Genomic DNA, 27,720 nt, shown 5'->3' with positions numbered 1-27,720 from the left:
CAAACCGCTATTTCTCCGTCTGTATATAAAGAAAAATAATTCCTTCATTCGCAAGTACAAGGAGATCGCTATGACATTGAAAAAAAAAATAACATTACTTTAGTTAATAATTCAAATTATTACTTAATATTGCTTAAATAATAATTCAAATTATTACTTAAGAACATTGTTCAAATTAATAATATAAACTATTTGGATATAGACTACAGTTAATAAACCATTTTGTCATTGCCATAGTTTGAGATTAATAAAATTGATTCTGCAAACGTCTATATATGTAACATTTTTTTAGCGACGCATATCAATGAATTCTTTTTTACGACTCGCTACCGCGTTACTGTACTTCAATTGCGTTCTCTATTTTCCATAAAATGTACACAAATGATGACATACCCAGACAACATGAAGTATCCAAAATTGAAACATAAGACATCTTTGACTAAGAGATGTCTTAAAGACCTTAAGTCTTAATTTTAGACTTTGTTATATGGGTATATATCTTTTGAAATCATATACCAAACAAAAAATATAGGACTATACTTTTTATGTATGCAATGTTTTCTCTCTTCTTCCCTCTTTTTCTCCCTATTAACGGCGGGAAACAACGTCAGGTATCGCAATAAATATGAAGAAGCTCGGTGACAACACGAAGCGTATGCTGCGTTAGAACCTGGCCCTAATATAAACGGCCGAAGCGTCGTGTGCGCCGTATCCTAAACGTCTTGCGTGCTTGTACACTTCATTTGCTGCGGCAGCCAGTGGTAAAGGTTGCTCCAATTGATCGCTCATGCTTAATGACAGTCGTAGATCCTTCTGCATATGTTGTAACGGTAGTTGAGTAGGGAAACCGCCTTCAACAATCGCTGCAAAACAGAACATTAGAATGTTGATTACGAATTCAATGCATAGATTCTATTAATTTTCAACTAGTTTGTAAAATCTAGAATACAGGTAGTTATTAGAACGATATATATGTTGTTAAAACAAAGATTATAAGATCTATATAAAGAAAATTATGCCTTATTCGATTTTAAAAATTTATAAAGTTATTAGAGACTTTTACTATCAAAATTATTAATATCGACTAAGGGGTTAATGCAGACGTGGATAAAATAAATGGCTAAATAAATAGACGTCTACCTTTGCCTTTTTCAAGAATTGCTGGACATGCTAAAGATGTCAACTCCAGAACCTCTAGAATATCTTTTTGCCGAAGTCCAGCGCGATCCGCTAGTGCCATGCTCTCGGCCAAAGCGGCCAGAGTGACGCCAGCCATTAACTGAAGTACAAGATTCATCTTGGAAGCATTACCGACTTCGCCAAGGAAGAAGCTATTTTTGCCCATTGCCTCAAAACAAGATTGGCATTCATCGAAAAGTGACCGATCTCCAGCAGCAAGAATGACCAAGGTACCTTCTTGCGCTTGAGTTTTGCTCCCTTGTACCTGCGCTTCAAGATAACGACCACCTTTGCCGTTTATCGCTTCGGCGATATCTTGAGATGTTTCTGCATCAATACCAGTCATTTCGACGTAACTCTTATCGGGTGATATCTCCGTTAGAACACCACAATTACCAAAGACCATCTAAAAAAGTTTTAACGTGATAAATATACAATGAAAACTATGTCGGAGGATAAAATTACTTTTAAAGAATGATATTTAAATTTAACAAACACTTACATCTTTAGCAGCTTGAGGGTCAGCCACACAAGAGAAAGTGATATCGGCAGCTAAGACAACATCGGACGGCGTTAATCCTTGCTTCGCTCCTGCCTTCACGAAATCTGTGCACTGCAAAAAGAAATACATAGATATGTACAATTAAATTTATTACTGTCTTGATTATCCATATCTTACAATTTCAAAATACGCGGTTTATATATGTATATATATGTGACAATTATAGGATTAAAACTTAGATATTAAAAAAACTAAAATAGTAGGTCAAAGAATAAGAGATCAAAATGTAAAATTTCATTCTAAATTGTGATATAGAGAAACACTAAATATTAAAAAATTTGCTGTTTCCTTACGTTTATTAGTTGTAATAAAATGTACAACATTTTTTCTGGTATTAAATATATAAATTATATTTTAATATATATATTTATATAAATATATACATTATATTTCAGTATACAACGTGTACTTTAAATTAAACGTTACTTTTATTTTAAAAATAATTTATGTACAATTGTACACAATCGCGCGGGCCAGAATTCAGTATCGAGGCGCCATCTAACGCAGGACGGTGCAGTCATAATTAGTACCACTTGTTGCCGAGAGATGGCTCCACTGCGTGGAGCCGCGCGCCATCGCGTCGCGTCGTTCCGTTCGTCGTCGAACAGGCTGCAACAAAAACCGTTTCTCGACACACCGGCCACATCAGCAAACGACGCCATTGTTGCCGAGAAGCGAGTTTTTCCGGAATCTCCATGAATACCCGTGGAATTTCTCATTGGAATTCCGACGAGAGGATTTCGCAGGAATCGCAAGCGTGACATTCGTGAGGATTCCTGTGGAATCCTCGCGTTTAATGTCTTTAATGTTTCCAATTATCTCGATCGTGACGGATATGGCGGACGAGCCGTGGGCTAGCAATTTCATTCTGCATGACACGAACGCTTTCGAATTTCTTCGCATAATCTCCTACGATAAATTGATTTAGGGTGTGGCTATCTATCATGTAGGTCTCTACTCTGTAGTGGCTTCTCATTGAGGACGAGGTCGACAGTACGATTCGTCGCTTATCACGTCGTCGAATTGCTCTCGTCGCGTAGCCATTAACCATTAAGCTATGGTGCATCTTTCCCTCCTCGAGATCGATACGGACGATATGGAATCTCGGCGACGAGCTCTCTTGTTGGCGTGCACAAAATTCATATGTTCGATCTCTAGACAAGACTCATATCATCGCGACCGCTTGTGAGATTCTTCCGGTAGTTTCGGCGTTGACGACTGACGCCATTCGACGGACCGTTTCTCTCGTAACAGTCGCAACGTGCTCGTCGTACCATAATAGATCTGTTTTTATTCTTGCACTAAACCATCCTTTCTCATCTCTTCGCCAAACATCAAACATATATCTATTTCACTTTAAATTCTAAAAATATACTAATTCAGTTACAAAAGACAAATTCTGCGTTCAGCAGGAAAAGTTGCTTTGCAACTGTTGTATGATTCTTTAATATAATTTAGGTTCGATTGTGTACCAACGTTACTTTGACATTAAGCGAAGCTTAAAACTTTCTATCTTTCTTATCGCTTTTAAAAAGAGAAAGTAAGTTTTAAGCCTAGTTTAAAGTCATAGTAATGTTGGCGCAGTCAGGCTTTATGATATATGTTAAATTCGGTTTGGACATTTAGATCTCTGAGGAACTAACAGCAAGATCATATTAAAAAATTTGATTAACAAAGCTACTTTTTCTGCTGGAGCAACTAATATTGCTGTGACTAAGTGATGTAAGTGACTTGAAAAAGGCCGATGTTCGACCTCGAGCCATCACGAAATTAGTTGAATAAAGTGACTCAGAGACAAAATAGCGTCTTTCTCAGAATTAAAGTCAGATGAATGAATGTAGGAAGCACGTGGTATATTTCCAATGATTCCTAACGACAAGGTTTCATCCTTCGACTTTGAATTTCTCGTTTCAGAACTGACCTCGAGATGACTACGCGTGATTGAACACAAAGAATATCTTCCAATATAAAAAGGTTTGAAAAAGCATTGATGATCCTGTAAGTCTAAACAAAAATTTCTGTTTGGGCTTACATTTTTAGCTCGACTTCGAGCGACAGAAATATCACATTCTTAGCACGTTGGGGTTTCACGACTTTTACAGAAATCTAATACCGGTTAATATACTAAAAGACAACAATTATTACATTTTAAGTTACCTCTCTCTTATATACTTACATTTCTTATAGAAATTGAGTACAAATAAGTTCGGGTATTTTATTCTTTACATTATATTTTATTATTTGTTTCAATTTCGTATTCCTTTTTGTACTCAATCTTTATAACAATACATATAAAGGTAACTGAAAAAATAACTTCCCGAGCCTGTTTATCTTAAGTATTATATTAAAAGCACTATTCAAGTATTGTACTTCTAGTACACTAAATAAGTAATTAATTACTATCTTTCAATAATAAATTTGCCAGTATTAGATTTCTGTAAGACGATATATGTTCCAAATATATGTTCCACGCATTTTCAACGTGCCTTCTAAATCGTATAAGGTTCTCAACATTCTCTTTCCGGTGACTCAGCATGCGTATCAAATACACGTGTGTCATATCAAACACGATCGAACGTTTTATATCAAATAATATCGCAAATTGCACGTCGAATAGCAGTTTCCTTTAGATTTTATGAGTTATATAACTTCGGAGCGGGATAAGACGCGCCGAACGATGTTTATCGTTACGAGGCCGAGCTGGTTCTTGTATATACACACGATAGGCCAACGTGTCCTATCTTCCAATCACATTCTCGATACAAAGCATTGTTATGGTAAAGAAAGAGAGAAAAAGGCGAGCGACGAGTTTTGACGAGCGAAAAAACAGATAGTTCGTATCTCGATTCTGCAAACTTACGATTCCATAACATAAACATGATTAAGGACTAATGTCCATTCCTACCACACAATGTAGATTAACTTTAATCTCAATTTAACTAACTCTTCGTGTGTGTCTCTTTCTAATTCTAAATATTAAAAAAAGATCAGAGAGCAAGTTAAACCAAGATTAAAATTAATTTTATATATTGATGAAAATGGACACAGAATTTTATTCTATAATTCTTAATAACGTTATCATTGAATAATTAATAGTTAATAAAGAACTTATCTTATATTGCAGTAATAAAATAGTGACAAAAATTATCATAAAGTCGATAATAACTGAAGAGGTGTCGAATTAACACTTGTATTACCATTTTGTTATTAATGAATAACAATTATCATTTATAGAAAAGAAAAAGTTCCTCACTGAGACATCCGGTAATATAATATCATTAGAAATTACAAAATAAGGCAGAATATATTCGACACGCGATGTGAACGAACCTCTTCAAAGCCACGTTAACTTCGTGTACTTTCGGCAGTGAGTTTCTTTTCCTTTTCAGGAGACACACACAGTTGTGAGGTAATATCCCTATCGTTACGGTCTACTTAGAGAGTTACGTGTAACGTACACGTTCAGAAGCATTCTCGCAGATTTCAGTGCGCAAAAATAACGAAAGACAAATTTTAACCGTTGCCCTCTCAGAAAGAATTTCTAATAATGAAACAAAAAATATTTCTGATGTACTCAAACTTGTCGCAACTTTTTTGCATTATAAAAATCAAACAATATTAAGATTAGACTAATGATTCAAATTTTCCTTTTTCGGATTAAATGAGAATAATGACTTTATTATGTCTTAAGACGAACGTAATATGTATAAATTAAGTTTATACATATTTTTACGTTTAGAATAAGTCTTTACCCAACATTATAACACACGATGTTAGTGCCATAATATTTGGCACGAAATCAATGTCAAGATCATTTTATTTTAGATTTAAGAACTTTTTATTTAAAAGAATAAAACATTTCTTAACAATAAATATCTCTACATTAATCTTATTTTATAATATAATAGAATGAAGAATAATAGCATTGGATCTGGGAAACTCTTCTGTAGATATTTGAGCGGAAATCCGAGCTCGACCAACTAATGTCTATTTCTATCGCAATGTAGATTAACTTTAATCTCGGTTTAACTTATACTTCTTATCTGTTTCTGGTTCTCAAAATTATAAAAGATAAAGAATAAATTAAATTCAAATATTAAAATTAAAAACAAACATTATAATCCTTTTACATCAAAATTGTTTCTCACTAATGAGAAAAATCGAATGTTTTGTCTTCAATCCAATCAGCAATTATAACATAAATAAAAAAATTTGTACTATCTCGAAAAATTTATGGAGGAATTTCTCAGAATATATTATTATAATTATAACCATAATTTGATGATCGTAATCATGAACCGATATTAATTATTGTTAAAAATTACGTAAAAGATTACGTCAAATTCAGGTAGACGTAAAATTGCAAAGGATTAATAAATGCTTCTAAAGTTCTAAAACTTCCAGAAAATGATTCTCAACGTATTCATCGATGTAAGAAATTGGATTGTAAATAAAAATCAGAAAGAAAGAAAAGATAAAATTGTAATCGGTAAGATCATGGACGATCATATTAAGAAAATCTGATAATCATTATCAAACGTTGAGTGAGATAATTTCAATCAAATAGATATTCTGTTAAATATAATCAAAAATAATTTTACTTTTCTATGCATTTAAGTAAGTATCAAATACAACAATGAATAATGTAACATAAACATAATACATGATACATATAATAATGTAACAATAACATAATAAAATACGATATAATTAAAGTATTAAGTATTATTATGCTTCGATCAAAAATAGAAATTCTTCATACTTAATTAGAGTTACTCTGTTTTCGATTCTATTTCAAATTGTAATATAATGTAATTATCAAATATGATATTACAACCAACTGTTTAATATTAATTACTAAACATTTTAAAAAATAAAATTATATTTTCAGTTATTAATCAAATATTGAATTTAAATTATTTCAATCAACATTTGGCAACTACTGTGAAACTCTTTTCGATAGCAGTAACAGCTGCGATCCGAGATTCATTCAGAGTCTTGAATGTCTCATTTTTATTTCAACGACGGGTATCCCACAATTGTAGAATAAGGAATTAATTTAATTTTGATCGCTTCGATATATTTTTACTCCCGCCGCGAATTCGTTACGCTGTAATGCGACGTGCTGAGGCTGTAAAATGTGTAATATTACGCGATCGGAGGCTCAGCACGACCTTCGGCGTTCGTCGCCATTGTTCCGAAGACGGAAGCGACTCTGAATGAGCGGGTGGGAATCGGTACTAAGCGATTAATGGTCAAAGAACCGTCACCTCGTTCCTTTCTTCTCGCATGACGTATATCGCAACGCGGCATAAAGCGGTCGTATGTACTCCATCTTCAATTGCGACGAGCACCAAATACAGGGCGTCTCGGAATGTATTTTCATGGAAATGCTCCCGCCAACTTAAAATAAGCGCTTCCTTGGAAATACCGTCTCGAACGAAGCAAGATTGATGAATTATTTCTCAAATTCCTTAACCCTCCATCTACAATTATATTATATTTTTATTTTCTTTGACTACATAGCCCAAGTTTTTTTTATTACTTTTTCATTCAAACAACATAGAAAAATTCAAGATTACTTTTAATATATGTGTATTACATTTATTACCAAATAGTTTTTAACAAGATATTTTAGTAGGGAAAACTTGACACCGCCCTCCTTTATTTGAGAAAATGAATCCCACGCTAGTTATATGAAAAATTAGGTCTCGGTGAAATGAGTTAATTTTCACATATACTACAGTTTATAATGTAGTGAACAAAAGTTGTCGTAGACGCAAAGCTTAATAATAGACCATTTTTGAGCTAAGATGTATAAAAACTTGTGCTCATGATACACCATAATTCAACAACTATCCATTTGTTGATCCTTGTTAATGACATTTTTCTTTTGTTCATCGCGGTATAAGCTACATACGTTAAAACTAATTTACTTCATCAGGACCCACATATGTATTACCACAGGGTAATACATAATGTATTACCACAGGGTAATACATAATCAGTATCTAGGTTCTGTATTAATTAGATAATATTAAAAGATAAAATTTGCTGAATTATATGTAAAAACTAACTTATTTCACCGGAATTAAATTTTTCATCCTACTTAATACGAAGTTCTTTGAGAGTAAAATTTCGCTTGTGCTAAAAGATTGCAAACGAAGATGATGTTTATATCAATATTTAGCTTCCACTTTATATATTGATATTAAAATTTCTCAAATTTTTCAAAGACATTTCCTACTCAAGATTGCGATGCATAAATGATGCATGGCTTAATTTTTGCGATGTAAGAGTCAATTCCGGGTTGACTCAAGGATATATTATATATTTTGCAACGTCTATTTTGAGCCATGTGCATATATCAGCTAAGCGAAATTCGATTAAGATGTGAAGAGAAGCTTCTGACTAAATTAAGTTTAATCATTATCTTCTTGGCAAAGTATCGATCGGCTGGCAACATCACCACAGATGTTTATCACATGACATTCAAAAACATCTTTGAGATAAACATTCGCGACCGGATTTTCAGATTGAGAGCGGCCGGGGAAATAGATATAGATTCGTCTGGCGTAACGAAAATGGTATCGTTTATAATTGCAAAGTATAACCGTTAAACTCTTGTTATTTTAAGTTCTTTCTGCATGAAAGAAAAGAGGGAGAAAAAGCAAGAGAGAGAGAGAGAGAGAGAGAGAAAGAGAGATAGAGAACCGGTGCTATGAATCCTCATTAATAAATCAATCTAATAAATCAGTAAACTTTTTTCAGATAAAACTCTTTCTTGACAGAGTGATAGTCGCAAAAATTAAATTTCCTTGATAATTATTTAAATATATTTAAAAAATATATAGGGATTAAGATATCTAATTAAAGACGATAAGTGGATTAAATTAAGATAAAAGTAATAAACAATAAAATGTATAAATTAAAATGTACACAAGAAGAAATATAAAAAGAGCGAAATATAAGATATACTAAACAAACTTTTTAATTCTATTTTAATTCTCATTAATTCTCAATTTAATTCTGATTAAATTCTTATTAAGATTGTCCTTTAAGCTAATGTCTCAGAAAAAAACGTAAGCAAATCAACATTTTTTTGCTACTGCTTACGTTATTACCTTTTCGACTATGATTAGCCGATTAGTTTACTACTTAGGATTTTTTTTATTATATATGCCATAGTCTTTATATCGAATGTCGAAGATTGCTGATCGATAAAATAACGATACAAATCCGCTAAAAATGCGATGACTAGCTATCTTATCGATTCTACCTGTTCACATTAATTTTTCATAATTAAGCAACTTCATGGTAATTTTTTAAATCAAGTATAGTAAAATATATGTATGGTAATATTTCGCTACTATCAGACACTATTTATTGCTGCAGCATTTGCAGAAAAAAATAATACAATAATGTGATCTTTTTGACGCGAAAATCCAGTCTCGCGAAACACAGGAGAAGCAGGTATATATATGTCTCCAGGTGATTTTCAATCAAATAAATAAAATAAGATCAATGCAATGGGAGGAAGAGGGAAAGGCTGCCACGAGAAATCGCGGGAATTCTCCTACGTATGCATGCATGTGCGCCACACAACGGCCTTGAACGGTTGAACCAGCTCGGCCAACTCGTGCGGCTTCTTCCATGATGGAAGGAATCTAACGGCTTCTAGGAGAAACACGATGCACATGTGCACGTCTGCATTTCGCAATAACATGCTGCCGACGTCGATTCTTGTTTAACTGCATTTACAACACGTATATAGCTCTGGCGTTTCGCAATATTAAGCCAACAATGTTCGGTTGGTTGTATCTTCACGCAGTAACGCTGTCCAAAAAAATGTACTAAGTCAACCGAAAGTCAAAATAACTTCGACAGAATGAAAGTCGAAATAACGATCTTTTGTCATGAATGGACTGTTCATTAAGAATCAAAATAAAGTCATTTTGATTTTTTGTTAACATTTGTTCTTTGGAAGGGAGGGGCGCTTTCCTCGAATCATTAGAGAGGTGACAATTGACGAATAATGTTTACGTCATCATCAACATTTCTCCAAATCCGATTATCTTCCATGAGAGTTAAGAAAGACGAAGTATCACGTGAATTTAACCCTCCGTCTAAAATCTAGGTCTTTTTTTAGGGCAAACGCAATTTCATTCTCAAACTTCACCCTCGCTTTTACTTAAATCAATTTTTATTAAATAAAGATTTTAACATTAAGTTAACATTTGAGTTGAAAAACTAATAATATAATAAAAATATCGAAAAGTAATTCTCTGAATTTCTTTTTTGAAAGCCTAGAATAGTAAAGAAACTTGAGCTGGACAAAAAAGATTCAAATTGCAGACAAAAGAAGTAAAAATATAATTGTAAATAAAAGAAGCATTGACGATGCAATGATCTCTAAAAAAAAGGATAAAAGAAATATTCCATAAGTTATATTATTTTTTTTCCTTAAATAAATCACCCTGTATAAAATGCTTAATAAAGCATTTAATAAAGTTAAATGTGCTACCAAATAAATTATATTAAAGATAGAACAAGTATGTTACTTTTCATATTTTGTGTCATAAAGACGTTGATTTATGGACTTAATTTTCACGAGATTCATGTAATGGAAAATTTCCTTGCGCAGTTACGTTCTTAAATGATAGTTCACTCTTTGCGATACCCACGCGATTATGACTCTAATTAAATGACGACGCTAACTAAGCTTAGATCTTCTCTCATATTTTTTTATATTTTCTTTTAACACACTCGACCTATTTTATTATACTCTTATCTTATTGTTAGTACCATATAAAAGTAACATATATTTACTTCTTTATTGGATATATTTTTAACTAAGCGTGAATTTTCTAAGAATCTTGTGTATACAAAATTAAACGTTAATTTTCATCTAAAAAGAATACTCTAAAAATATAACAACAAATAACATATAAATAGAGCAATTATTTTTATTTTTCTTTAGTACTTGAAAATATATAGAAGTCCTCAGGGTAGTCTCATATTATTTACAAAATAAGCTTCGCATATCTACAAGGGTATATGATAAAAGTGTAAATTCACAGTTAAGAATTAATTATTTTCAGATGTAGATCATATTAAAAAATGAAACGTTTACAAACGACTCCAAATGACTCGATGTCCTTAAACAAAAGTGGAATACTTGCTATTCCGCACCACGCACGTCTAACCTACGTAACGCAAGTGGGTGGACAACTGCACTGTTGCTTAACATAAAGACTGACAGTTTAGCGTCGCGCTAATGGCCGATGAGTGGACAATACCACTTGCCATTCCTACGTTGCGCTCATTGTGCATTTGCAACATCTCCACGATCGTAAACGTAACTTCTTTGTGAGACCAAGTGTTTGCCAACGAGATTGATGAAAACGTCAATCTTGTGACGAATAGATAGATCGGTCCGCATAATGAATCATGAACGCATAAAAACTTCCTAATCATCGGATTTTCAAAGTTCAATTCTCTAATCATTTAATTCTTTGACAAACAAAAACAATATACAGTCTTATACAAAAGTATTAGGTACTCTTATTATTATATAGATATAGTTATATCCGACATACCTTCTTAAAATTTATTCTTTTGTTAGTGATTCGTTAGATGGTATGTTTACTCTAAAATGTAAACAAAGATATGGTTTCAATGAAGTAATAAATGATAAGAGATCAATTGAGAATATTTGTATTTTTTCAATTAAGTATTTTCCTATTGTCGCGCGTAGTGAAAATATATGCGTATTTTTGAAAGTTGAATTCTTTTTTGTAAATAATAATGCCTGAAAAATGCTGAGTCAACTTTTACACGAACAGGGCAAATCTCAGTTTGAAATAGCCGAAAGAGTTAAATGTCGTGTGGACTAAAGCGAAGCGTGGACCTATTAAATACTAATAAAAACAATAAATATTGACTAATTAAAAGTATATATATTTTATTTTTATCTGCTTTTTTTTACCCCACAATTTAAAATAACTTGGTAGTTATAAGGCCTAATACTTTTGCACAAGGTTGTACCTGTTATCAAGATTGAAATTTTAATATCTCGTATATTGTTATCATGTTGTTTATCACACTCAAGTTAATACCGTAAAACGTTGAATTATAATCATATTTGATAAAAAGATTTAGTATAATTGGAAAGTCTTCAAATTAAAATAAAAATTTTTTGCTCTTTTAGTTTTTGTGAGGCATTAAGGGACATCTTCACCTATTCATCAATATGTTTAGTCATATTTAATGAAAACGTTTAATAAAATAGAAAATTTTTTTAATTAAATGTAAGAATTTTAATTTTTGCAAAGCAATTAAGAGATTTACTTCCATTCATCAATATATCTAATCATATATGATGAAAAGATTTGATAAAATTTGAAATCTTTCAAATTAAAAAATTTTAATTTCGTTAATATGTGCAAGAGTCTCACACATTTACTTCTTTATTCATCAATATATCTAATCGTATCTGATGAAAAGATTTAACGAAATAGAAAAGTTTTTTAATTAAAGAATTTTAATTTCTGCAAAGCAGATAAAAGAAATCTAATTTTATTCATCAATATATATAGGTATATATACTTTAATCCAAGGAGTAATCCGTACCATTCGCCGTGCTATCGCAATCGTGGAATATACACGTGTTTACAACGAAAGCGCATCGAAAAGATTGCAAAATTAAACGTGCAATTGTTAAAATAAACAACTGCGATTAATGTTTCTAGGGGATTTAAATTAGATAACTCCATACATTAATTATTAAATCTGCTAATAATATCAAAACTAAAAATATTACTAATGAAAATCTTCACAAATAAAAGCAAATTTGCTGTGTGTTCGGTTCGCGTGGCTTAGTGCCTTATCGGACTTAGATGCGTATCTCTGTAATCATAAATATCGATTCAACGATAATTAAATTGTTTCGTCAGATATGAAACAGCTTTTACTTCAATTGTCAGCAAAGGAACTGTAAATCGAACACACACGAGCGATCGCGTGCGACCGTGCATTTAATTGAATGTTGTCATCACAGCATATGAGCGCACGCAAAAATTACAAAAAAAAATCGACGATTGCAATGCATCTTTTGCGTCAGATTTCCTTTTTCTTCTCTAAAAATTTTTTTTGGCTCGTCCTAAATACGACCTATAACAATTCTTTCCCTTCAACCTTCCATAGGTAAATTAAATAAGCATTATTGAATACATACAAATTTTTGTAAAAATGGTTGCAAAAGACAGTTACACTGAAAAAAATATCTTGTCGCAATGACTGAAAATTCCCGTAGATTCAACAAAAAAGATAATAGTTAAATCTATCAAACATTGACATTCTAGTCAGATAATCAGAAATTATCACGATAACTAGAATTCTGATTTATATGATCAGAATTCGTTTTGTTTATACTTTTTATTGGCATTGATCAAATATTTTTCTCAGTATATCTGAACTAGTCAAGTTAGATCTTTAATGCTTAAATAATTCGAAATAAATTTATATATCATCACATATCCAATCCTATGAACTGTACACCGAATTTAATATTTATTTGAAACACAATCCTAACAAAACTAGAATACTAATACTAAAAATTAAATTGACATACAATTTAATAATTGACAATTAATATCAGAAATTAAATTGACAAGCAATAATAATATTGACAATTAATATCAAAAATTAAATTGACAAGCAATTAATAGATAATATTGTTTATATAAGCATCTCGTTAAAAAATTTTAATAATCTGATGCTGATAAGTATTTTAAAATCCGTAAATAATTTTAATGCAAAAAATATTACCTCAGCCCCAGGATAATAATTTATAATTTCATTAGTCAACACCTAACAAATTTGCTCACTTTTGTAATTTTTGTCTCGTTTCAAAATACACAATCAACTCCTAAAAATTCTGGTTGGTCTCAATTATCCCACCAATTGCCATTCTTGGACATTTCTTTGTTGATTTTATCAGAACACTTTTTTCAGAAAAGACTACTTTCAACAGTTTGCAAAATAAACTTTCTGTTGAACGCGATCATTATCTCGTACGTGCGAAAGTGCGCGAGATACGCGCTTCTGATTTTCTCTGGCGTCATATGGACACCGAAGACGTCCGAGCGGAAATTGTCTGGCGATTAAATTTGACTTCGCTGATACCTGCAAGTCTTGCAGAAATACGCTCGATGACGAGAGGGAAGGTATAGAGGCGGAACGTTTGCGGGGTATGTTAAACATAGCGAGCTAATTAGCAAGCCGCTACGAAAGCCCGGAACAAATGGCCATGACGGACAAAAAAGACAAAGCCAGCGAGAAAAACACTCGACGATGAAGCACCCGGCAGAATTGCAACGGTCGTTCATCATTTAGCAGTCGCAAAAAAATTGCAAGACAAAGATAAATAACTTTGCAGAAAGAAAAGAATAGAATTTCGTAAATTCGACGAAATTTCGAAGATACGAAGAAATACGAAAAATTTTATTAAAAGAAGCTTCACTGGAAACGAAGAATAGTTGAAAATGTGTAGTGAACGCAAAAAGTATTCAACGAAACAGATTTTTATTTAAAAAATCTTATTTGTAGAAAATAAACATTATAATTAACAATTTATTAAATGAATATATTCTCTCCAAATATAAACAAAAAAGCCTTGCAAAAATAATGTACATAATTTTTAAAGTTAAATTTCTCGACTGTACAAATAAATTTTATGCGTCGAAATATAATTTTACATTTTTATTTATTCTTTATTAAGATAATATATTTCAATTATTACACACATCTTTTTAGATAAAATAATTTTAGAAAATATATAGTAAATATAAAAGAAATATAACGTCCGGTCACGTACACATAATTTATTATTACTAATGTTTTTTTATTGCATATTATAATTTAAATGTATTTAAAGGTTACAATTAAATTATATTTCAAATTACATTGAAAAGCACTTGAGATTAATAATAATAAACAATAAATAATAAACAAACATATATATACACACATATAAAGTTTTGTGTAAATGTCCGGTCACTAAGATGTTTACCACCTTACCTTACTTATTACTATTCTACTTTACTCTTTGTTAACAAATTACTAATTAATGTTTATTTTCTAAAAACAGTTTAAAAAAAAAAGATTTCCTCTATACAAATACTGTTTACACTCACTATAAACGTACATATATACTCTGAAAAATACACGATCAAATATTTTACAACCAGAAAGAAATAAAAGAAATTTGTTGTCGGAGTAACAACGCGAATGCGTAGGTGGGAATGGTTGATGCAGTTTGATGCGTCTGGAAAATAACAGAAAAGCATTCGTCGCAATTTGATTTTATTGCGCGATGGAGAGTCGAGGAATTCTCCTAACGATCTCGGCGGATTACAGTTATTTGCGACGAAGTGTATCCTTCTTTCCTCCTCCTCTCCCCACCCCCGCAGATAGAAATGGGTCACGGAATAGGCGATAGGCCAGGACGTTTATAGGACGGAGGAAGTCGATTTTTCTCGAGGTCGGCACGTTCATCTCTTTGTCGTCGCGATTGTCACGAGTGAGAGCAATCGATCGGATTAACGTGAAAGTGTATGATCCAAGAAACTTTCTTGTTTTCACCGTATGAGTAGGGGACCGTGCGCCATTGCCTTATCAGTAACCAACCGGAAGTTCAGCAAACAAGCAACTCTTGAGCATCGCTAACACGTGCTTTGTTACCACGACTCGATGTCGAAATACCTCGCTCTTATGTATTTTCCGTTCCCGGTTTAGCGACGCGAATCGAGGAAATCTATCACCGACAGTTATATATCCACAAAATAAAGCTGTATAAATATAATACTAGGTCGTTGCGCGTAAAATATCGGTTTCCCATTCAGAACGATTCTTGAGAAAAGAATATATGCGATTAACGTGTATGAAATACATTAAATATACACAAATCAATTGTATATAATTTCTAACTTTATTGATTTTATAAAAATACGAAGTTTTCCTTTCTTTTTTAAGATTGATTCAATTTTCGCTGTTCAGAGTCAGTACTGTCAGCTCGCATTTTTTGAATTTATAAAACTATAAATTTATAAACTAAAAAATTATAAAAATAATAAATGTGACGGACAATCAAATAATTAATCAGATAAAGAATTTATTTGTAGGAAAATCAAAAAGTTTCAGAACCTTATCTTTTACACAACGAATATAATATTAATTTAAAAAATAGAAACGATCGATAATAACCGCTCAGTATATCTAGTACTAAATTATTATACATCGTTATAATTTTGTTGACACTTATATCAATGCCTGATTACAGACTTCGCTTCTATATAGCATTAAACTTCCACGGTATAAAGCGATAGCGATCCACAACAATTACGTCCGTTGAAGTAACACCCGGGTGCAATGGCCGATATCTACGGCCCTGATATCTCCCTCCCGTGCGTTCATATATCCAGCACAAAATATTTATAATCGCGAGTACAACAGCTAAAGCGCAACCGACAATTCGACAATCTTTTTCAGAAGTTCAAGTCACGCTCACGCACGCGTTCGAACAGAAATCAATCTTTCAAAAATGTCAATCCAATCAGCGAAGCACTCGGAGCGATATGAAAACAGAGTTATCACAAATTCCTCCTAAAATTCCAACTTTTCTCTGATTTTCAGAAAAAATTTTATAATTTTCCTTATGGTATTTTCAGTAATATTTTGAAATTTTTTGTATTTTATCCTGACGAAATTACTTAAATATTTTATTAAGAGAACAATGTAACGTAGCAATATTAATTACTATTAATGCTGTGACTATTAATGCACTACTTGCATTTAATTGTTAAGTTGAAGTTAAGTCAGTTCCAAAAGTGCAGACGTAATGTATGCACATTAAGCCAAGAATTTTAATATTCCAGAAAATTTTGTGAATATCCTTGATTTTTTTGCCTGATTTCAAGCTTTGTGACAACCCTGCAAAAGACGTGAGAGTGCATCGAGAGAAAGAGAGGGAGAGTATAACTAGTACAAGAAAGGTCGGGAAGGAGGAGGCCGGCGGAATACAAGAACGGAGAGAAGGAACCCAGAGAAACGGTCGCCAGAGCGACATGACGAGCTGAGCGACTGGCACGTTTAAATAAAGAGCCAACGGTAGCTTGCACCGTTGCCGGATCGGTCGATTATTGATCCATGGCGGCCGGGGGTCACGCGTGCGCGAGCCGGCAACACCGCGCAGCTCCCAGCTGATCAGGAGCTCCGCTCAACTCAGCTCAGCTCGACCCGACTGCAGCAAACGTTCCCCTCCTCTCTTTCCCCCCTCCCCCCCTCATTCTCTCTTGCTCGCTCGCATGAGAACACCGCGTTTCCTCGTTGCACTCGTCCAGCTAGAAACACAATATGCAGCACAGCGGTAGGCAGTGCAGGCACGATATGCCTACCCGAGCGAACGACTGCTATTGCTCTGGCTATGAAGCGAAGACACTCTCTTCTTCTCTACCCCTTTCCTCTTACTATGCGAGAGAGCGTGCTCTGGTACGCGGACCATAGCCTTTCTTCTCCTCTGCTGTCGGCGGCGTCTTTCAACGCGTTACGTAATTGATATATATTTTTTTCGTAGACAAAGCGTAGGCGATTTTTTAACGAGAGAGAGAGAGAGAGAGAGAGAGAGAGAGAGCTGATGACTCGTACTTAAAATTAACGCGGTTGAAAATTCTTCTGAAAGAGAGACGATCTAAAGCTATTTCTACATAGTTAGAATATAGATACATATGCCTCTTACAAATTTATCTAATAAATTGCGCACACTTTCATTGGAAACGTGAGAATAACATTGGTAAAAGAGAGTAAATAATTAGATGCTTTCCCCTTGTGCAATGTGCAATATTAGATATCAGAGAGCAATAGTAACGCAATCCCTCGAGTTAAATGGCATTTTGTTACTTTCGATTTCCATATGTGAATCATCTTTTGTTAGTTTCAAATTAAACAATAACGTCTATATTAATGTATGCATTTAGTAGATAATAACGAAATTTAAACTAAATTACAAAGAGTCAAACTTAATATAATTTTTTAAATTAAATTGTTTAAAACTTTGTTTAATTTTAGTTAAATTAAGGACAGTGGCAATCTATAGAAGTAATTAAAAATGACTCAAATGGGTTTTGTTTGATATTGAATTTATCAGTGTGTGATAAAAAGAGTAACAAACAAAGCATTTTTGTTTTTCATGTGATGTCTTCAGCATCACACATTTCATAACATAATTAAAAAATTATCATTTTAAGTTGCTTGTAAAAGAATAAAAACATGTATTTAAAAAACTATAGTAGAATGTACCTATGCAATTTTCCTACTGTCTAGTATTAGATACCGTATTTTTTTAGTTATACTATGTAGGAAATAGATAAGAGCTCTCGATAGAATTTTATTTAGTGGCTGAAGTGTGCAGTTTCTCTGATAAAATATGTACAATTTGCATAGATATGTACTCAATTATAATTTAATATTAATAGATTATTATCAGTTGAAATACTATACGTAGTTCATTTATTATCGTGTTAAGTAAATGGATTCAGATTTTGCACAATTTTTGTGCACAGTAACTGCAGGTAAAGAGTTACATTGGGGAGTAATTTTATTCCTCAATTACACTAAACGAAGTTAATATAATTGACTAATAATAACGACTTAAAAAAAATTGCACTAAAATTACATTTTAAGACTAATATTACAAAATTTTATTTAGATTCAAGAAAGTTCAAAACATTGAGGAACTCATTTTCTGAAAAATTGTCTTTTGTGTCATGTCATTGTTGTGGCAAATGAGCGATATAAATGCGCAGTTTATTATATAAGTCTATGATAAGTACTCATATCGATAATGTGTTGTGTCGATTATAAAGAATATCGGTTTTTTTAAGAGCGTAGAGTTGTGCAATAACGTTACCTTCGACAACACGGTTGCCAGCGTTAATCGCATCCCGCCATCTTCATTTTTTTACAATTCCCGAGTATGCGGCCATTTTGCGCTATGTCTAAAGTATCTCGAAATTACGAGGACGAACGTAACTTTATTGCGAATTGTGTTTTAAGATTCTTTGGAGCAGAAACGCATTTCATCCATGACGCAACTATCGCGTGTAATTTTATTACACCGGAAATACGTTTGCCTTACCGTGGGCAAAATGTGGTTTTTATGAGACGCTCCAGGTGCAATCGATTCCTCCTCGATGCCACCCCTTCTCCATCCAAAGGATACCCACACCCAGCTTCTACTTATCGACGTCGTTACATAACGCGCGCAGGAACTGAATCGTGTACTCGTGCCTCGGGTAAACGTGCTTTCAACGTTCAATGAATTATGCAACCTACTGCCAAAAGCGGCGCGCGATCTTTCGAGAACAAATTCCTCGAGCTATTCGTATCGAGCTGTTCCTATTCGAGAAGGTCCGATATTATTCAAGATAATTGAGGAAATGTATCGTCAAACTCTTTCTTTCTCTTTTTTTTTTTTTCGAAAAAATAAGACTCGCTGAGACATTCGTTATCATTTCTCACAATCGCTCTTGAATTATTCAAACGTCAAGATCGATCACTTTAATATTTATCAATAGAGACCTTGCTTTTCATTTTATCTGCGATACATGCACTGAAAAAAATTGTTCATTTGACTAAATTATACAATATTTTTTAATAAAGCATATTATATTTGACTTAAATACGTATATTCTGCGATTAAAGAAATAAAGATAACTGAATTAGTTTAATGAAATAAACAATTTTGCAAAGATATAAAAAGATAACAGTAGAAACGCGTTTAAAGCAGTTAATTTAGAAATCATTGTTGTCAATAAATTTATTTAAATTTAAGTCGCACCAAATTGAGAAAAACATTCTAATTGTATACAGGAGATAAAATAAAATAAAACTTTGATCATACCAAAATTACAATTTTGATATCGTGATTAAACTTTTGATTATTTCGAGTAGAATATTTGATAAAATAACTATAAAATGTAGTTTGATTTGTATCTTTATGATTCAATCAGAATTTCAATTAATGCAACTTTTTTCAGTGTATTTAAAAGAAATGTATCAATTATTTCTTTTTATTATTTATTATAGAAAACTAAGCTCGCTGGCGATTGTATCATTTCTCATCAGGATTGTCCCTAAATTATTTAAGCATCAAGATCGAACGTTTCAATATTTATCGATAGACTCTTCGCTTTTCATTTCAGCTGGATATAGAAATATAAACATAAGGAGAATTGAAGAGGTAAACATAAAAAATGGAAGAAGAGCAAATAAAATAAGCGTTCAAAAAGAAATAAATTCTTCTGCTACCCTTTTCAGAAACTTCTGAAATTAATCGCCTTCATTGAAACTTTCTACCTTACAGTACTATATTGTTTCCCCCCACTCCAAATAAGCTATTTAATAAGAAAAATTCGAAAACGTACGAAACGGGACATCAGGCAATAGAAATTCCTCTTAACTTGATCTGCAAAATGAAAGACGTTCTTCCATCGAAACTGTCCTGTTTTTAGCCTCAGTGAGCGTCACGATTTCCGCATCCGTGCACGACGAAAAATAGACGAAAGTCGTGAGATCGATACGAAACTCGTAAAAGCAGGTTCCAAGTAAAACGACGTTTTATAAAGTAACTGCCATCATTATAACTAGTGAATGACCATAAAAAAAGGTTCATAGAAAGAAAAAAATAGAAAAAAATAGATAAAAGAAAAGAGGAAGAGGAAAGGAAAGAAATATATATCAGAACGGAACATCAGATGACCCTACGGAGCTCGCCTTCCTCTGACCATGACCGACGATGGCGAGGACGTGCAAGCAAGGACACGAAGGAGAGAGAAGCGAGTTTTCACGCGGCTTTTTCTCATAACCTACAAAAACTTTGCCAATCGAGGCCGAACCCGATTTTATTATTAGGTAACTAGAGTACGCAATCACGATCCCCGACCCGATTGACCTGACTCGCGGCTGCAGTCCAACTTCGGGTCACCGTGATTCTGCAACCCTTTTAGATTATAATTCTTACGTTGCGAAGCAAGACGTTCTTTGACAATAGACAAAATCTTGCTAGTTTTCTCTAGATAGATTCATAATCAATTTTTTCTTAGAATCTTATAATTGAAAAAAATATTAAGTTTTAATAAAAATTTGTTTAAATAATTCTAAATAAATATGTACTACATGTATATTTATTTGATACAAAAAAAACTATTAATTCAATTTAATTAATATCTTTTTATTAAACAAATATTTATTTACTGTAAATAAATGTTTACCTATAATTAGTATTATTTAAAAAATATATATATTAAGATTTATAGTAATTTTTTGTTCAGTGTAGTGTGTCTCTAATAATAAATATAATAAAATATAAAATATAATAGCAATAAATAAGATTTTATTATTATAAAACGTTCATAATGATGAAATTATTAATTCGATATCAAAAATAAGCGTCTACTTGTTCCAATACGTTTATATTCTCGCCGAGAACGATAGATTTTTAATCCGTCGTTTGCATTTTATTTCTTTACAGAAAATTTAATACTGATTAATTTATTACTGAAAGACAATAATTAATTGCTTATTGGAGTATTTAAAAAATGTCGAACATCAGTACTTTTAGTACTTATAAAAGTATTATAGTTAGTTACCGCCTTTCAATATTGGCCAGTATTAGATTTCTCTAAGGGTTAATTGTTACGTAATTATTAACCGTCAAGGTTCTTTGCACACGAGTTTCGCCTTGAAACAGCACTGCTGAAGTTCGCAATGTCCTTTCGCGACAGCATTTCCCGCCCAATCAGCTCTTATAGATCGTATAGCAGTCGAAATTGTGTGTCGAGGACAACGGCGACGATGCCCAAGGTCGTCCCGGCAAATAAACGTACGTGACAGTTTTAGACAAGTTGAGAGCAAGTATCCCGGACCAAATATACCTCGAGATCCTTTTCCACCCTCCACATTCACAAATGGACACATGAAGCCCCGAAAGACAAAATTAATGGCTGCGACTTAAAATGTTGATTGCCTAACAATATTTAAAGACACATAATGCCCCGATAATTCAAGAGTCAACATATGAAGTGAGGTCAATTAAATAGATTCAGCTTTGAGAGCTCCTGAAATATAATCTTACCAAGAATACCCACACAATTTCAATAAAAACAGGATAAATAAGAAGACCATTCGAAAAATCTCAAGAATATAAATTGCACAAATCATTATAAAAATACGACTTTCAGAGAACGCGTATTATTACAAATTCTTAGAATAAAATCTTATAGGCTTTTTACAATATAAGCCATTACCTAAGTTTGAAGTCTTAAACTACGTAAGAAATTGATCAATCATAATCGATTCTTCTTACGTTCGATTTAAATAGCTTATTGTAAAAGCTCATTAAAAATTAGTGACCTGACAATGATTTTGTAGAAGAACCTTTTCTCGTCTACCGTTATCTATTATATCTTTCTCTTTCATATATATTATCTATTTTATTATTTATCAATTTTGAATATAATTATTATTATTATAATGATAAATGTGTAGTATAAATCACAAAATATAGTATAAATTATTATATTACCTATTTGGAGTTTATTGAGCCTATTCAATTATATTTTTTATGTTAATTTGCAAATTTAAATTATTGTTATTAAAATAAATTTAATATTTATTCTTTTTTATACAAGTTACGTCATTTTGGTTTAAAATCAATTATTTTTTTAAATAATTTATTTTAAAATTAATTGCTACCTTATAATCAATAAAAATTAAACGATCTCATATTGACTTGAGTCTCAAAGATCAATACATGGATCTCTACATCAATAATTGTATTATACAGATTTTAACGTTCGCTTTGGAAAGTTAACAGAATTTTACAAATAATATACCAGTGGTACTCGTAATCGATCGATGTCAAATGCCACCAACAGCCCATTAAATTTAAGCAGCCCATCCTTTTCTGCGTTACGAATAGGTCGAAGGTTACCCATTAATCTTTAAAGCCGCATTTATCTAGAAATGTACCACATATTTTTAATGAAAAGCAGTTACACATACATGAAGCATTTATCTTCAAAATGACGTAGTTCACATCGTAAACATCAGTTTAAGACCAAATACGCACTTAAATCTTGATAACGATAACGCTGTTTTGTTATTTCCATAACAAAGAATAAAAGCCGTCTAATGGAACAAGATAAATGACATTGCAAATGCTTCTATCGGATTGTAAATAACATCTGAGAATAATTTTCATAGATATCGCTAAAAGTACATGGCCTCGAGTTTCTAGAACGAACGAATGCGAAACATTCGTACCTTATAAAAATTGGTTTGTCAAAAAAGAAGAAACGAAAGGCAGGAATCGATATTTTAGATTAGAACGATTAATCTATTCAAAGTTCAAGTCGAGTTGAATCACGATAGTCCATGATTACGCAAAGATAAAACGTTTTTGAACGTGCAGATGAAATTTGTACACGCAAACACAGTACCGTTACGTAGATTACTATACGGTTGCGGCGTGAAAATAATTGCCGCTAACGTAAATAAACTGATTATTTCATTTTACAAGAATTCTAAAAAGAGAAAAACAATCATAAGAATTGTTCAAACATTATATTAAAGAAACATACAAGAGAACTTGATATAAGAAAAAAAGACTAGGATTTTATATATTTATATATATATATAAACTGTATAATAATTAAATGTGATAATGTAAATTAATCAATGTTTAATTTAAAAAAAAAGTGTAATTTTAAAGATACAAAAAAATAAGGGAAAATGTAAATTTAGGTTTAGGTAATAGTCATTAATCACAAGGCGTGGATGGATGTAAATATTAGATTAATCTTTAAGTAGGTAAATGGTTTAAAGCTGTACAAATTGATAAGTGGAGTGCTCAGAATACTTCAAAAAATTTTAATCTTATAATTATATTTTTTACTAATATATTATGTTATAATAGTCATCCTATTAATTAAATTAGTTATATCCTTGTAATACAAGATAGAAGAAAATAAATGAATTTTAAGACTTCTGGGCATCTGGAAAATATACCTGCCTTCTTATTTTTCTTTTCCAGAACAAGGTTTTAAAGAAAATTATATCTAGGTACTGTGACCATCCCACCTACCTACTTAAAAATTAAGAGAAAAAATCGTAAACCAAATCTCTTCTTGGTACATACCTACATATAAGCTAAAGTAATAAGTATTCTACAAAAATTCTAAAAAAAAGCAGTATACTAAATTAGTCCCAAATTACAACATTATTTTACTGAATAATTGAATCAAATGCCAAATGAAAAAATATTGAAATAGATTCCCGTATTAAAGAAAATATTGGAACGAGTCACATTTCTAAATGTCATTAGTTCCTAGTAATCGATCGCAATATATCGGAAATTGAAATAGAACTATTTACACAATCCTTTTATTAGAATATAATGTAAGTTTTACGTATATACGCAAAGGTGCTCGTGGTCGATTCACGTAAAGACGATCGATGTTCCAATAACGCGTGCCGTCGCGGATTCTTCGTCACACAAATAGTTTTATCGGATTATTGACCTTCGTTATGCACTAGCGGAGGAGACGAATCTATTAACACGAACGAATAGCTTCGATTATTCGCGCGAGGCTCGCCTGGTATAAGAGATAACACTCCTGGTGGCATACAGAGAAATCGCCCAGTTACTGCGAAGTTTATTGACAAATGGCTGCTCCTGATTCGCGCAATAAGCAATGTTACATGGCCGTAAACGTGTCACGCAATGCAGACGATGTTCGTTCCCATTAATTCGGCCGCAAAATTGTTTTCCTCGTACGCTACCATTGTGCGCAATTAACCGAGCTGCCACTCGGTTTCGTAAAACGATATCGTGTTATCTGCACATGGTCCCCATCGTCGAACCGATTGTTTGCAAATAATCGTCTTGTTACATAATTGCTTGTTATAGAATAAGTAAGAATTACGCGTCGCGAAGGAATGTTTCTCTTCCAACACCAAGAGTTTCAAATGATAACAGAAGCCATTGGTAACAGAATTTCAAAATATATTCGTCATTTTTTTGTAACAAAAAATATTACGCTTTATCTACACTCAGAGAAATATATACACGGCAATAATAACAATGGCAACTACAAATTTTATAAAAACAAGTTTAGTAACAATTATCAAATATTGGATAAAATAATAGCAATCAAATGTGTTCAGTTAATATAATCAAAAATAATTACACTTTTTTTAAATATTTAGTATTACAAAATATAATAATAAAGTATAATATTGTAATATAATATAACCAACCGTTTGGTAATAATTACTAAATATTTAAAACAATAAAATTATTTTTGATTATATTAACCGAATATTTAATTGCAATTATTTTACTCGATTTGGTAGTTATTGGTAACTCTATTACCATTAGATTATTTTTTTTTTAATAACATGTAGAATTAATATACATAGTGGAATAAATTGTTTTATAGTTGCAATAAAATAAAATAGTTAATTCAACTATAAATACGTTAATTCTACATATAAAATTCTATACTTATATAGTTGTCACCATTATAATTTTTTGTCACCATGTTTTTTTCTCTGAATGAGTCTCTGAAAAAAATGTTTCAAAATTGGCGGAAAACGAATTAGATTCGTTCCTGTTAGCGAGCATATCGAAGCATTGAACTGCGAAAAATCTCTCTAAACCAATTTCGGATTACCCTAAACCTGCGCCTTTCCTTCAGGTTGGAAATAGTGTTGAACGATGTTTCCGATTTGACTCTAAATGGCCTGCATGTTGTAATGTGTGGCAAAAGCGTGGAACAAAGTTAGGTCACGGATCGATATTGCACGGTGGGAAACCTAAGGGACACCCACCTCCATCCCTCCTACATCATATCACGACGATACGCCTTTTACGTTCAGGCAGAAATCAACGAAATGGCAGCAAACGCATGATGGCGCGGCGACTCTACGGGAGTCCGAATCCGCACGTGACATTTTTATAAATAACTTCACCGACGAAAACTCAATGCTATTTTTCCGAAGCGCACGGTACGAGGTAAAAGCGAACAAACGGATTCCACGGGAAAGCGTAGCGGCGTGTTCGACGTTAAAGTAAAAGTGAAAATGCGTTCTTCACTTGCGTCATCGCAATTATATTTCAAGCAGCTGGACTATGTCACGATGTTTATAGTTCGATAACGCAAATTGTAACGACGATTAATACTTTTTTGCGATTAGAATACATGCTTCCTATCCATGTACGCTAATAATATCTGTATAATGTCTATTTATATGTTCACATAGAAAGCGTAAAAAGCATAGAGAATAGCAAGTTAGACCTATATAGATAGCGATGCACAGATTGCAATATATCGCATCATCGTTTCTAACGATAAAATTTTTTTAATTAATATACAAGTACAAGTTTTAAATAATAATATTAAAAATTTATTTTAACACACAGCAAAAGATAACAAGTTAGACCTATATATGTAGTAAGCCTGCGGATGCCGATTTGTTTCTAACAGTATTATAATACCTAAACAAAACTTTTAAGATAAATATATAAGTGCTATTTTAAAAAGAGCTAGTATTATTATTAGAAATAAAATTTAACATATTATTTTTTTAATACAAAATAATTTTATATCTAAAAGTATAAATTTGATATTTTATAATTCAACATAACATCAATTTCGTGTGTAAAATTTCGATTGAATTTTGTTTAACTGCTGCAAGTTTTTTGGAATTGATTGAGAAAAAATAGGCGCTTCCTCACAAAGTTTACGCTAGACATCAAGGCACCATGGGCAAGATAGATTTGATTAAATGCGAACAAGAGCGTGGGAGAATCTTTTGGCCCGGATGCTCGTGAGATTCTACCGTCTGCACGACCGGTTCCATTAGTGAGAATCAAAGTTTAAAGTCCTGCAGACTCGAGGCCGACCGGTCTCTGTTAACAAAACAATTGTCGAAAGTTTCTTTATCTCCCTGCATTTATCTTTATTAAGTGACCGTGATAAGGTGCATTATCTCCGATTTCGAAAATGGATCGATGCGTAAAATATTTAACATTAAATACAATTGGAGTTGCACTAGTATCTATTTATAATCCTAGAAACGTATGTAGAATATATAATATCTCTCTTGAAACTATACATTCTAAACTTTTGCCAATATAAATGAGAGTTCATAGAAGTTCTATTATGTACGATATTCTATTTACGATTCTACGTCCCTATCTGGGAGATACTATTTATGATCCAACCAGGAACAAAATCTTTCTTTCGTGACTCTAAATTTATTCTGCATGAGTTCTGAAAGTTCGTAGCATTATTTTCGTAAATTTCTACCTGCAATCTCAAGAAATTCTTGCTTTTTGAATTGCACAACAAATTCTAGATTTATTTTAAATAATTTACTACACATTTTTTAAAATCGTTTAACTTTGACTATAAATTTAAGTTGATAATCAGTCAGTTATGAGCTAATTTTTATAATAATCAGTTTTACAATTTCCTCCCCGATTGTTAGTTTTCTCCTAGAGATTTAAAAGAGATGAAACATCACTAATAAAAGCGAGCTAATCAAAGATAAAACGCAATTGTCCCTCGGTCGCATAAACGTGTCGGCAATTTAACAAATGCTAACAACTAATTTGGCACTGAACTTGAAACTATTTTAGAGTCAATCGTAATATGGCAATAGCTCGAAGACAGCTAGCCTGTGGCCAAGATGTCCAAAATACCAGACGATAGAACCAGACACGCACCTTCGGGAGAATATTCGAGAAAACAATCGACGGATCCGACGACGACGCTGAAATAGACTTGGTCATTGCGCCAATAATGCGAGCATAAAAAGACACATTAAGGCTTATTCCAACAGAAGATTAATTTTAA

The 27,720-nt window shown here is 32.3% G+C and overlaps 1 protein-coding gene across 1 annotated transcript in view; it reads right to left on the bottom strand.

Annotated features, from left to right (window-relative positions):
- Positions 1-562: 562 nt before the first annotated feature.
- Positions 563-27,720, bottom strand: part of Ndf (Nucleosome-destabilizing factor) — a 46,205-nt gene continuing 19,047 nt past the window's right edge. Inside the window, exons 8-10 of the mRNA XM_018542347.1 lie at positions 1,682-1,792; positions 1,141-1,585; positions 563-863 (exon numbers count right to left, since the gene is read on the bottom strand). Coding sequence (XP_018397849.1) covers positions 664-863; positions 1,141-1,585; positions 1,682-1,792 — 756 coding nt within the window. The 3' untranslated portion in view covers positions 563-663. The remainder of the gene's footprint in view (positions 864-1,140; positions 1,586-1,681; positions 1,793-27,720) is intronic.

The sequence above is a fragment of the Cyphomyrmex costatus genome, unplaced genomic scaffold (genome assembly GCF_001594065.2).
Source record: "Cyphomyrmex costatus isolate MS0001 unplaced genomic scaffold, Ccosl1.0 scaffold33, whole genome shotgun sequence".
Lineage (NCBI taxonomy): Eukaryota > Metazoa > Arthropoda > Insecta > Hymenoptera > Formicidae > Cyphomyrmex > Cyphomyrmex costatus.
This window is presented reverse-complemented; position numbering and strand designations above follow the sequence as displayed.